The sequence below is a fragment of the Procambarus clarkii genome, chromosome 78 (genome assembly GCF_040958095.1).
Source record: "Procambarus clarkii isolate CNS0578487 chromosome 78, FALCON_Pclarkii_2.0, whole genome shotgun sequence".
NCBI classification, from domain to species: domain Eukaryota; kingdom Metazoa; phylum Arthropoda; class Malacostraca; order Decapoda; family Cambaridae; genus Procambarus; species Procambarus clarkii.
This window is the reverse complement of record NC_091227.1, coordinates 22,054,567-22,069,455: the sequence shown is the minus strand read 5'-3', so window position 1 is coordinate 22,069,455 and position 14,889 is coordinate 22,054,567. Positions and strand designations below refer to the sequence as shown.

Below are 14,889 nucleotides of genomic sequence, written 5' to 3'. Positions count from 1 at the left end.
TTGTCTTGTTTATCCCCTTCTTATTTATGCATTGCACTACTACCAACCCTTGAAAGCATACTACCGACTTGGGGTCGGATACTATAAAAGAGGTTATAACATCAAGAACCCAGTTACTGGCCCATAGTGGCCGTAACACTAAGATTAAAATTTTTAATACAGTATGGGGTGGGAGGGTTTGGCAACCATCACTTAGTCAGCGATCCTTCCCACCGCCTCCCTCACCACCACCACCAACACTCTCCCTCACCACCACTACCTTTCTCCCTCCCTCACTGCGTCTATTCCATCCTGCCTCTCCCCCTCAATGCCTCCCTCCACCAATCACTGCTTCCCATCCCTCCCTTAGGTTGGTATAAAAAAATATGTAATTTACGAATCTGGATCGAATATATCAAATGTGCATCACAAGTCATCAATGGTATGAGAATCACCTTTGTATTTCCTACCCAGCATGAAAAAGTTTTTATCGATAAAGAAAATTGTGAAAATATAAAGAAAATAAAAATTCTTTTTCAGTTTCACTGATTACAATTTGCAATGAAAATGTAACTTAATTTTATATAAAATTAATCAGTCTTTAAATTTCATCTTAAAATATCTTAATAGTAAATTTTGATGTAGAAAATATGTTTGCATCTATATATTGTTTATCAGGTAACCTAACTCCCCATTTAGACAAACTTGAATTAACAATCCCTCCTTTCTCCAAGGCTTCCTACTTGGTAACACCCAGCAAATTTGATGTCAATGACAAATTACAAAAAGTACCATCATTTAAATAAACCTGCAAGATTTACTAACATGGAGCTAAAATGTTCAGACAAACTAGTTGAGAAAATTTGACTATAAAGTGATTTTACACAAATATTTTACAAAATATTGTTTGAAACATACTGGCTCTTTCCTACATAGTTCAAGCACATTTCATTATGAGTTTACTTCACTTAATTACTAAATATTGTATATTGTAAAGTACATTATAAGGGACTTCATCATACCTTGTGTTTTTGTTTTAAGTAATTATAATGTCTCTCGATGTTTGCTTCTGATATGGCGCATTAGGTTACTTTTATCACTTGAACGAAGAGGACAAAATGGACAGGCATAAGGTTTTTCTCCACTATGAATTCTAAGATGCTTCTGCAGGCTTGTTTTTACTGTAGCTCGATAAGGACAAATTGGACAAGCAAAAGGTTTTTCTCCAGTATGAATTCTGTAGTGTCGCTCAAAGTCACCCTTCTGGGCAAAAGACTTCTTACATTCAGGGCAAACAAGATGCTTGTCAGGTGATGGATGCTCTTGAATTCTGCTATCTGAAGTTAAACAATCGCTGCCCCCCCAACTTCTCGGCCAGACAGCCTACAAAAGAAGAAACCTTTGATGGCGTTTGAACAACAGATGTATCTCACTAATTTATTGTACCTTATCCTTCTAAGAATAGATATTCACACTAATAATTAAGGCTCAACACAATAACTTATACACAATAAAATAAATAAGTTCATATAACAATACTGTACTTGCTAGTATCATTTAGAATAATGGAAGTTTGATGCAAGGAAGTTTTAAATCATGTCTGTTCTTAGCTATGACTAACAATTACACTTTTAATATCTGCATGGCCATGATACAGTATTTGATTATGTTGAACCAAACATTGGATAGTTTCAAGGTAAATTCTATTTAGTTTATATAGAAACATTCATGACATTTCCTCTGATTAATCAGTTCAACTAACATTGATACAACAGATTAACTAACACTCTAATTCAAGAGATCAACTAACACTTATATAAGATGATCAGTTAATACTGATTCAACATTCAACAAACTGGAAAAGGTGCAGAGACATACAACTAAATAGAACTGAAAGACAAGAGCTATGAGGAGAGGTTAGAGGCATTAAATATGCCAAAACTAGAAGATAGAAGAAAAAGAGGAAATATAGTCACTACGTACAAAATAGTAGCAGGAAGTGTTAACATTACTTGGGGAAGAATTTCTGAGACTAAATTCGTTCCTGAATTTCAAGAACAAGAGGTCATAGATTTAAACTAACTAAACAAAGCTGCCAAAGAAACATAAGAAAATTTACTTTCGCAAACAGTGGTAGACGGTTGGAACAAGTTAGGTGAGAAAATGGGGGCTAAAACCGTCAGTAATTTCAAAGCAATATATGACAGAGTGCTGGGAAGATGGAATACTGCACGCGTAGTTCTCGTCCTGTAACCACACTTAGGTACTGGTAAGTAATTACCAGTTCAACAAACACTGATGCACCAGTTCATCAAACACTGATGCAAATGATCCTCTAACACTCCAATACAACAGATCAACTAGCCTTCTGATGCAACAGCTTAACTGATAGTGATGTGACAGATTAACTAATACTCGTGGGCCAGCCAGAGGCTTAGGGCCTGCGCAGGAATATCCCTGCAAAAAAACAAAAACTAACACTCTAGTGCAACTAATTAACTAACAATGATGCAACAGATAAACTAATATTGATGCAATAGGAAAACTAATACTGATGCAACGGATCAACTTACACTGATACAGCAGATCAACTAACACTCCAATGCGATTTATTTACCTGAATTTACCTGAGGGCCACTAATACTAGTGGCTTCAAGGACAGGAAGCTGGCGGCTTGTCATAGGTCCCCCACATTTGCCCTGATGATCTTTTCTATCTGTATTTTAAAACCCATCAGAGTTTTGAGATTTACAGCTAAAGTAAGAAGGCGGTTCCATGGGTTTGCAACCCTATGGGTAAAAAAGCATCTCCTGTTTTCTTTCCTACATTGGGGCTTGTTGAGCTTGAACTCCTTGTTCAAGCTACAAGCTCCTTGTTCGTGTTACATCTGATCTTTTGAAGAAAGTGTCGGGATCTATATCTTCTAAGGGAAGGTAACTATCAGGGGAAAGTGCCAAGCCTTTATGACTATAAAGCACTGGGAAGGGGTCAGGATAAGGATTTGGGATGGGACAGGGGAAAGGAATGGTGCCCAACCACTTGGACGGTTGGGGATTGAATGCTAACCTGCATGAAATTGGGTGGAGGGCTGTGTCCTCTCCTCTATCTACTCACTTGATCACCTGTCCTCTCCTGATCACTAGCTTTGAATCTTTGTATGCTTCTAAGATCCTTAACTCTTTTCTCTTTTCTCTTAGTACTGTCTTTTTTTTTTTTTTGCTGTTCAACTGTGTGGTCTGGGAAGATATAGACATGGTTAAACCCGCCAAGATCTTTCAGGTTATGCTCACTGGTTAGTATCTTCCTTCCATGTTCAAAGTTTTATTAGGTTATGCATACTATACTTGTTTAGGGCTTACCTAAGCTCTCCACATTGGATAGACTAAGATCTTCCTTACTTTCTATTAGTTTCACTATCATTTCTTCAGCGATTTCCTGGTCATTCTTACCCTCCACTTTTGCTAGGTTCCTTATGATGAGGGTGTTTCTACGTTTTTTTCTATCCAAGGCTTCCGCTGCTCCTGCCAGATCTTCCACTCCACTTTCATCAATTCTGCCTGCATTCAGAGCATTTTCCATGAGTGAGGGGTTTCCTCCTGGGTTTACCCTGAGGTAAACCAAAACTTGGTTTACCTCAGGATTCATGCCTACATGTTTGTTAGTTAACGATTTTTGAAAGTCCATAAACTGTTTCATCACAACCTTCTGACCCTCTTGTAGTTCTCTTATCATGTCACAGGTGTTTTTCCCTCTGGTCTCCTCCTTACCTCTCAACCATATCATTGTTGGTGGTGCCTGGGTCATTTAGGTCCTTGCTAGGCTTACTGCAAGGTATGCAGTGAAATGAAAAAGGCGTTTGCCTTCAGTTGGCTCATTATTGTTTGTCTCAATTAATTTATCCAATATATTTTGACATGTGCTGTGATATTTCTGCTTACACAATTTACATTCAATTGACTGATGCCTGGGAGTAATTTTCCTCTCACACATCATACAGTCATCATACTCTCCTGTCATGTTTGCTTGATACTTGCTTGCTACTTCAGTTACTGTAGCAACAAAAGTAAATAGTGAATAAAATAATTTACTTACTTTATGGATTCTAATTTTGCCTCCACATGCCAATGTTTACACTAAATTACTCTGGGCTACGAGGGCTACTCACGCAAATTGTTTTCTTATGGATTTATTTCAATATATTATATATATATATATATATATATATATATATATATATATATATATATATATATATATATATATATATATATATATATATATATATATATATATATATATATATATATATATATATATATATGTATGTATGTTCACAAACAAAGTGTTCTTTTTTATAAAGTCTCATACTCTCAAGCTGTAACTGAGTTTATTGGAGTGTTATAATCCAGATATTTGAGGAAATTTAACTCATGTATGAAAAAGGGCCAGAATGCTCAAGAGTGTAAACAGTGATAATTAGTTTTTTAGAAGAAAGGTGGTGTATGTGGGATGGGTATAACAATGAGGAAATATAGGATAAAAACCCACACTTGTGCATTTGTGAAATTTATGTAAGGAATTTACATAAATTTCAAGATTAGACGTCGAAATGTAAGTCTCGTCCTAATCACACACTCTCAGGCCTTGAAAAAGTACTCAGGAGAGTGCAAAAGGCTTGGTGTAAGTTCCTTACATAAATTTCACAAATACATAAGTGTGGGTTTATATCCTATTATTATGTCTATGAGAAAATATTACCATTACTAAAATGAGGAAATGTGTAAGTGAAATGGTTTATGGAACAATACATGAAAGGAAGAGTTACAAAAAGGGGTTATACAGCTTTTGTGGTGATAGAACCTCATAGGAAAAGTTTTGTTACGGCCAATTCCTAATGGGGAGCTTCTAGGAGGGTATAACATATCAAGACATATTATTATATATATGTATATATATATATATATATATATATATATATATATATATATATATATATATATATATATAAAATCTCATTATAATATTAACAGTATATTTTCATTATACTGTATTTTTCATGATACAATTTTGATGGATGCAGACTCGAGACACTTACATTTATGAAATTGAAAAAAACATCTCCTTGAAAAGCACAAAGAGTTTTTGTATTTAATAATTGTAATAATTATTATAGCTAATAGAAAAATCTAAGAAATTTGTGTAAAAGAGTTACCATGAGGAGCACACATACCAGCTATAACAACTTTAGGAAACAAAAACATCCAAATGGTAAAATTCAATTATATTTATTTGTCTAGAACATCAGGCATTTGTAAAAAGATACATGTATAAGGTATATTATAAAGAGTTAATGTGAGAATTTACAGATATTTAGAATATACAAATCACATTTCAATATTTGTATAAGTTATTATTTACAGAACATTAAAAATACTTAATTACGTATTATATGTATTCAAATTCTCTAAACACTTGCTCACACTTACAATAACTTGCATCCATCTTATCCTCCCTGCTAACTTCCTTGATTTTCTTGTTTGCTTAATTAATGTGTACAGTACTCTCATTCCAATTTCTTTCTATTTATTTATTTCAAGTTTCATTTTCATTGTTTCTCATTGACCTAAGGTTATTTTTTTTAATTTCATCTACTATTTTCTTTTCTCATTCTATTTTTATAGAGTACTTAACTCTTATCACACATTATGCAGTTTTACATTTAAATTGTAATGTTTCACACTGTACAGATAAAATTAAATTGTAACCTGAGACCTGCAGCTAGTAGCATATCTAGTGGGGAAGCAAAGAAAGCAACTGCTTCCCCTGAGCAAATTTGTCAAAAGTGGCACCTTTTGAACATTTTTTAAGTCTTTAGTTCACTGGTGCAAAAAAAAACTCGATACTTATTTTTTTTTTATCACATGGCCTTGGAAGAACTTTCTGGACTCATTACTTTATTTTATCAATCTCCCAGTATTTTAAACTGTATGCTCAATCTCCTGAGATGCATTGGTGGCCACTGGCATCTGGGGAACGAAAACAAACCATTACTACCTCCTCTCTGATGCTGAATGATCTTGTGGAGTTTCTTTTTTTTTCACAACATAAGTCACAATCCCAGTAATTGTAAGTTTCATACCTAATAACTCTATTACTGAGACATGACATTAATGAAGGTAGAACACATTTATGTATATTATTGCTAATAAAATATTTCATGTACTGTAAGGAAAATGAGCATGCATTTACACAACTCGTTTGTTGATAACTGAAAGGCAAAGTTGAACCAAGGATCATTACTCCAAATCTAATTATTATAACATATTCTTGTTACATGCCGATACTCTCTGTTGTGTCATAGACAAATATATAATTGCTTCATGAACTCTTTGTAGAACATAACTGCCTCATAAAACACCTGGATAGAATTGACGAACGTCTAGTATTAGACTGCATTAGGCTCCTAGCACAGTTTCTGACCTTTAGTGAGCTGAAACACAAAAGTTTTATCTTCATTCTATAATAGATTGTCTGGGTTAGCTTTGCTCTCCATTGAAAGAGAGTTGCCTACTTAGGTGCATTATAATGGAGTAATTGATAAATTTACTGGAATGAACCCTAGACAAAAGAGAATGTTGTTCTTTCACACATTTTTCACATTGCTTAATTTATTTTAATCTTACATTTAAAATAAGTAATAACACCTTTTTATTATGTTTTGAGATGAGTTTACTGTCAAACCTTTTAAATACAAAATAGCAATTATGTACTTCCATTAGTTTCGATTTTCAATTACAGTATGTACTGTCTATAATTTTGATTTTAAACACAAAATAAAAATCTATAATGAGTTTAAAATTATTTGGTATGTATCATGGCTTCTTTATTTATGGGCTCCCTCCCTCGAACTTTACAATCTGGTTACGCCCCTGCCTTCAGCATTTTTTTGTACAGTATTACAACTGTACAAATTTCTGAATTAGAAATCCTAACAAAATCCATTTTAGTCAAGAGAAAATAATTATTAAAGAATTGTCTTGCAGCATAGTGAACTGAGCTAAAATCTACTAATCATCAATAAATATAATAAAGGTGAAGGAAAGACCCAATATACGTGTAAGTCTATTTAAAACAAATTTTTGGGTGCAACCTATATCCTATCTCAAGGTCCTGTAAACAATGTTCAGAGGACATTATTTACACTGCCAGGACATTGTTTTGTTTACACCACTTTGAGAAAGGATGAAGGTTGCATCCAAAAAATTGGTTTTAATAAATGTATACATATATATTGGGTCTTTCCATCACCTTCATCCAAGCACTACAGCATTGTAGTAAGTTTCTCAATAAGTGCAATTTTGAAAGAACAGAAATACTATTAAGGTAGTTGTATATTTATTTCATATAACAGAACTTGACATATTCTTGTAATTAATTAATGTTACTAGAACTTTTAATATGCTAAAATTATTATACCTGACTAAGTGGTTTGTAACCTGAGCACTGATTCAAAATTAACATTTATTGTCTAATATTTGTTGTTTATTGTCACCATACCATTATAAAACATTTCACAACTGTAAATACTAGTTTCAGAGGCACATACCTTTCCTTAACTATAAAGTATACTCTCAGTTTTTAATGCAAATAGCTGTATATATTAAAACAATATTTGACCAGCTGCGCCTTAGTCATCCCATGCATGGGTTGGAACCCTCATCAGGGCCCTTGTGGATTTGTTCACTTGATATATCACGCTATTGTAATTTCTGTGCGTATATATGAATGAGACTGGGTTGATATAAATAGGAGCTGCCTCGTATGGGCCAATAGGCCTTCTGCAGTAACCTTTATTCTTATATTCTTATCCCTGACCAACACATCCAACCAGCAATGGTGTTTGAATATGTGTATCGACTCATGGCTTGGAACCATTTTTTTTTTAAGTTTGTGTATAGTTTCGAGTTATCATTGTTTAACAATAATACTTGTATAACTGTCTGTCATAATGCTGTTAAAGTTTTACATATTTTATTAATATTTTAACTTTAACTAAAGTTTATTTTGGTAATGAACATTAGTAACATATGATGACAATAATAATCACGTTTGACACTTCTGTGTACACAGTACCGTATATTTTTAAATATTAGTCTTTTATGATATCATTTGTAAAATATTTTGTCATATAAGTTTGATTACACATTTTTGAGCACTGTACAATAGTTTGCACTTTGATTAGTTGGATCATGGATGATGATAACACAGCCACCTCCTGACGCATGGCCTCAGCGACAGCTTGGACAAACAATCCTCGCTCAATTGAACATTTGTAAGTCCCACTGAACAATTTGTACTGAATACAATTTGTTCGAAGCATCCAGGAATTCGTTAGGGTGAGGATGTACTGTACCAGTACATAGTTGCTATCCACCTTTGAATAAGATAATTCATGGAAATATATAAATTCAAGAGATAAAAAACAAACAAGCAATAATGATAACACATGTACTAAATCATCATTTGCACTGTCTGTCTACCCACATCATTTCATTTATTACTCAAAAATATGCAAAGATAATACTACACTGTAATATCGAGTCTAACATTACTTTTCTTCTCGATTCACTGAACTTCTCATGAAGAACCATAAAATTTTTAGGTTATTCTGAAACAGACAAACTGATGTCTGAAATTATATCAATGTCTTTGTTTAACTAGATTATCATAAGCCTTTCTTTGCTATTAATCCAATAGCTAATAATCCATTAGAATATATATAACAAAATTTACTAATGCATGTACAATTTTTTCCGTTTCACTTGTAAATTACAATACTGTATTACTCCTGTAAATAAAAGGCTGATGCTTTATGTTGAGCCAAAATATGCAATGAAGTCATACAACATAATAAAGTTAAAATAATAAATGTAATTTTAATATACAAAACTAAATGTTAATACAGTATATACAGGTATTTGACAATTGATTCACATGAAGTAATAATTACTGTAATACTTATTATACAGTACTGTGTATTATTCATAATTTGCCAATTCATTATATGGTTCCCTCAATATGATCTACCTCAAAGCTTCCTAAGTCCCCATATAAGACACTGAATTAACTTTCAGCAACTTTTGTAGCGAGATATAAAATTGTAAAATTCCTTATTGTCACGGGACAATATGTCTGCGCCTGATGTGCCTTCTTAGGTTACTTTTATCCTTAGTACGAAGAGGGCAGTGAGGGCAGGCAAAAGGAGCATCTCCAGTATGGGTCCTCATATGGATGTCAAGAGAACCTCGATAATCGTAGGACTTTGGGCAGAGAGGACACTGGTAGAATTTGTTGGGGTGAATTGAGCCAAGAGGTGGAGGTACAAGTCTGGCTGACATCTGGGGAGAAAGGAATGGCAAAAATTAGGCAGTGCATGTTTCATCAATAGTCACTGTATGTCAGGATACAGAAGTAATAATATATAAAATCTCTGTGATCGTTGCCTTCAATAGCTGATAAATATGATAACGTAAGATTTGACAACAATCTCTTCAGTCATACTGTACAAGGGTGCTCACTTAAAATTTGTCCAATACCTTTAGTAATCATTGCTTGTGATTTGTATAATTAAAACTCAAATGCTTTGTTATGAGTATTCTGATGTTTTGACTTAATATGGCGCTGGAGATTGCCAAGTTGTGTGGCCCGGTAGGAACAGAAGTTACATGCAAATGGCTTTTCTCCTGTATGTGTCCTCTTGTGCCTTTCAAGATCAACACTGCCATAAAATTTCTTGGAACAAAATGGGCATGCATGTGCGCGTGATAAGCTTGCTAGTTCAGGGAGGCTGGAGGTGGTCAGTTGTTGTAGAGGATGTCCAGCAGGCAAGGGTGGGCAACTAGGTTGTGAGGAGGATGACGCACGAGGCAGCAAGGAGGTGCTCCTAACCTGATGAAGAAAAAGCAGATCACAGTCTAATTGAAAAATTGGTTATTGAGTTAAAATTTTGCATGAAATAAATTATATTTCTGAATAACTCATTGTCTTTACATTCTGCTGTGACTGAACATAATATTTTCTTAATTCTAATAACTCATGTACTTAAATAACAAAAATCAGACAAAACTGCATTTAATTGTAAAAAACTACATCTTACCATCTGTAACTTTCAATCATCAACCTCTAGGTAGACTGCTCACAAATACAGCATTTTCTTCTGGTATGTCCTTGAACAAGTGAATGAATGTGAGAGTAAGAGGAAAGAGAGGGGAAAATGAAATACAGGAGAATAAAAGGGAAGGAGAATAATAGAGAGAATAAGAGAATAAGAGAGAGAGAGAGAGAGAGAGAGAGAGAGAGAGAGAGAGAGAGAGAGAGAGAGAGAGAGAGAGAGAGAGAGAGAGAGAGAGAGAGAGGGGGGGAGGGAGGATAAGAGGGAAAGAGAATGAGAGAGAGAGAGAGAGAGAGAGAGAGAGAGAGAGAGAGAGAGAGAGAGAGAGAGAGAGAGAGAGAGAGAGAGAGAGAGAGAGAGAGAGAGAGAGAGAAGAGAGAGAGAGGAGAGAGAGAGAGAGAGAGAGAGAGGAGAGAGAGAGAGAGAGAGAATGCTAGTGCCACAATAACAGCAATAACTTATATACACATTTTTTATCACAGTCAGCTGAGGAAGGTTATTCCTGGTTCTCTATGCCTGGCATATTTCACAGAACAAACAGTATTATGAGATCCTCTCAATAATACAAGTATATCTTTTCTGAAATTTCTGTGGGGTGTGCTTAAAGATTGAGGAGCAAGACAGGCATTAGGAGCATGGGCGAGTGTGCAGTGAGGGTTGCATAATTTATATTGCAGCCATACTTTCTGGATCAAATTTAAGTGCAATACTGTACTTCAGGTATCTAGTCAATATTGATGATAAATTCATGACATACTGAATTGAAACACAGAACAGAGGAAGAAGAGAACATAAGTAAATCAGAACCAGATGGAATCCCTACAAGAAACTATATCAAAAATAATAATAAAAATAATAATAATAATAATAACCATCATCTTTATTAGCCAACAAATTATTGTACATACAGCATTAGGTTCGTACAGCAAAAACACAGCTTCAAGCCAGGTTTTGTGAGTCATAAGACTCTTATAAGTATCCTTAAGTTTACAAATTTGAAAATTCCAATGAAATGAAAGGTTTACATAAAAATATAAATAAAATAGACAAAAAATGTATTAGCATATATGATTTACAAATATTATTGGCCAAGTAATTCATTACATCTATGTATTCTAAAATCTACAAGCACTGTACACATTTTTTTAAACTGTACAGATAAACATCATTTACACACTAATGAGAACATATACAAAATTCAAATACTGTACTTGGTAAATATTAAAGCAAGAAAGTATAATCATGCTAACCTCATTGAAATTGGTCATGGTGGGGTGGAATGACTTAGTTAATAGACATTTGTTCGGTGCTGCACTATGGTGTCTACTTTTCCAAGCTGTCTTGGTAGATAATCCAAACTTGTTAATGTAACAAAAGAGCACTTTATATTTGTTAAATTGCTTTTACAATTTTCCTGACAAACACACAATACTAACAAAATAATATACCTTTTTTTTTTCTTGCAACAAGTTTTTCTTTACTTGAATATTTACCTAAATTTTTTAAACAGCTTGTTTATGGTACTTTTTTCATAACATTTTTCACTTCTTATTGCTTTATTCCATTTTCAAGGGCAGTATACTTAAAATATACTGTTTATACAGTATATTATATAGTTTTTTGCTGTATATTTACAACACATGTTCTATCAATTATAGACATTACTTTTATTCATGTAGCCAAAACACTCTTTCGTCACTTTGACATCCAGAGCACTGGGCAAAAATCATATTGCGTCAACATTTATCTCTGACCATCGCAATGCTTTGTTTTCAGAAAACTGATATTGGGTGTGAACTCAAAATAAGTCTGGTCCCAATAAGTCTGTTTGAGTGTGAGATAACACTGTACAGTATTGCAATCTAATTAACAGATGTGGGCATTAACTGGATAATCAATGCAACATGATGAGTTGAGTATTACGATGAAATAATAACTACACATTTCTATTTTACCATACGATGACTCAGCTTTATGTGTGGAAAATTCAAAGTACAATACTGTCAAATAGAGTGGGAATTAAATAAGATCTTTTTATAGTTAACAAATAACTTGCTTTTTTTCTCAAATTTTTTATTATATTTGATATAAAAAATTAAAACATTTCTCTACAAAATTTAAAATGTAATTTTTTATCCTTGGGCATATTCATAAGTTTTTCTATTTAGGTAAACTAAAATTTGATGTCTCGGTAAAGGAAAATTATTTGCTTTTCAACAAGTTAAATGCTGCAGTCAAAGAATTAACTAGGGTAAGTGTAAAGAATGTCATGAGAGCAATTAACTGTGATTTCACTTTTATGGTAATATTATGTGAAAAGTGGCAGAAATATTTCCACATAGAAATAAATTAGCTGAAAATACACTGAAGAAATAGACAGTGACAGGCATTGTTTATAAGTAGGTTGTAAATGCAAGAAGGTAGAGCCACCCACAGATCTCAGTTCTCTATTGCAGAATAACCCAGGAATTAGTTATTATTATTATTATTCTTGCACTAATATTTGTGATTGACAAAGAGCACTAGTGCCGAGTTACTGGATCCCACATTCTGTTGTATATCATTAGAATGCATTATAAAAGTAAAAGAAAGCCTAACTTTTACGAACAAAAGAGTATATTCAATGTTAATACTGTTATGAGAAAATAGATTACTTAGACCAGATGAAAATCCACAAAGAATGGAGACCACAACCTTGGCCTATCTACATTATTTGGATATATTTACCATATATTATAAAAACAGAGTTGCTCTAATACTCTTCCTTAGACTACTCTCCCAATAAAATGTAAATTTGTGTGTCCTGCATAAATATGCCAAATTATTTGACACTATTTGTTAATTTTATTATTATTATATCAAACTTTTCTGATGGATACATATATATAAAGCAAATAAATTAATATAATGAAAAAATTTACTGTAGCTTATAAAATCATAAAATGCCACATGGCAAACAGATATTTTCTTAATGACTCTTGACTGGCATTTGATATAAGTATAGTATTTTGAAGCTAAATTGGAAGTTGATATGACTATTTCCTTAAGTTTAAAATAAAAGTAAACAACTATAAGCAGTTATGAAATTATGATTTGTTGTTTAGCTTAAATTATGTATTATGATAAACAAAGAAGATAGTGCATCAGAAAGATACAATTATATATGGAACGATGCTACCAATTAAGTCAAATGGTCAAACAGTGATCTTCTTTTTTCCAATAACAACATAAAAATTAATCTATAGTCTTTTATAGTTCCCTTGCCTTAGACATTTCTATATAACACATAATTTATAATCTGATCCTTTACCTGACTGGAAATATATAATAAAACCTTATTAAAAATCTCTTTATTTTTTGAGTAATTAAGTAAAAAATATAAAACACCTCTGTTACCAATTCCAAACCAAGACCATATTTTAAGAAAGCTGAAAATATATTAAGAACAATGCTTTTACGCAATAAATGATTCACTAGAAATCATACATTGTCAACTTAGACAAAAAATGCAGAATGGTTCTTTATTTCATATATTTATTTTTATTATTTATTCTGTCAAATTTCTTGCAAAAAGCACATTGCATTTGTGAACTATTCTCATTACAGTTCATACTTTCACAAGAGTTCGAGACAGATTTATGTGCAGTATCATAAGCCAGATGATTTTTTAATGAAGTTTGTCAGATTAATTACAATTTACCTTTCTTGAAAATTCCAATAATTCTGACAAAAATTTCTCACCCGCTTAAAAATCTTAGCTTGAGATTAACATGTGACAAACATTTTGTCATTTTGTATTACTGTATCTTTAAAAATGATAATACTGTATGCAATCAAATAATGAAAATGGTTAAAAGCAAATATATTCTTAACAGAATGAAAATCAGGACACTTCAATTTGACAATATTTGGATAAAAAAGAGAAAATCAATAGGAAAATAAGTTTGCATACTTACATCCACATATCTGGTCCTCAATTTTTTATTTATGTTTTGATATGAATATATTATTGAAACACTGGGAGGTAAAGTGGGGCTTCCAATCTTTTCCAAATACTTGAAAACTAAACCTTGAAGCCCAAAAGTAGTTACACAAAAGAAAAGCTGCTCTGCAACATAACTATCTTGGGGTAAAGCACCCTAGAGTTACTCCAAGTATTCTGAGTTTATTCACAGATCAGTACTGTACAATTATTATATACTGTAATGTTTAAGCATCAGTATGACATTAAAAACAAGATCTACAGAAACTTATGTACAAAAGATAAAAAGTGAGAAATAGCAATAAATATAGTTCTCCTACACCCTTAATGCTGTACATCAGCATTTTCTTTAAGAAAATGCTAACATTTCATACAACAAACAATTCAAATGAAAAAAGTCAATGGTCTGAATGAGTAACAACTTGATGGAGCAAAGGTTGTGGGTGACGGCGAAGAAGATGGGAGGTGAGGTGCTCCTTGCGAGTTGCTGCATAATGACAGTGAGGGCAATGATAGGGACGTTCCCCAGAATGCAGACGCAGGTGCCGACGGAAATTACTTGTGCAGGTGAAGGTAGCGTTGGGACAGTGAGGGCACTTGAGGCGAAGCTGTAGTGGGTTACCAGGCGTCTGGAAGAGAAGACCAACACTGGGTATTACTATCACAGCTTCAGTCTCCTGATAACAACCCAGCAGTGGTAACCAAATACTGTATATAGTACTATACCCTTAGTTCCTCACTGAAATTATATTTTCAG

The 14,889-nt window shown here is 33.2% G+C and overlaps 1 protein-coding gene across 12 annotated transcripts in view; it reads right to left on the bottom strand.

The window, feature by feature from the left end:
- The window catches only part of LOC123746059 (longitudinals lacking protein, isoforms H/M/V), a 182,315-nt gene that overhangs the window by 42,863 nt on the left and 124,563 nt on the right, over window positions 1–14,889 (bottom strand). The window contains exons 6-7 of one of the 12 annotated variants that reach the window (XM_045727256.2): window positions 9,576–9,927; window positions 9,241–9,377 (exon numbers count right to left, since the gene is read on the bottom strand). The exons of 8 other annotated variants lie outside the window; for them this stretch is intronic. In XM_045727256.2, the coding sequence (XP_045583212.1) occupies window positions 9,607–9,927 (321 nt within the window). In that variant the 3' untranslated portion in view covers window positions 9,241–9,377; window positions 9,576–9,606. Of the gene's footprint in view, window positions 1–1,001; window positions 1,363–5,247; window positions 9,378–9,575; window positions 9,928–11,014; window positions 14,762–14,889 lie in introns of those variants that run through there. 3 more of the 12 variants (XM_045727253.2, XM_045727277.2, XM_045727269.2) reach the window with 3 other exon arrangements.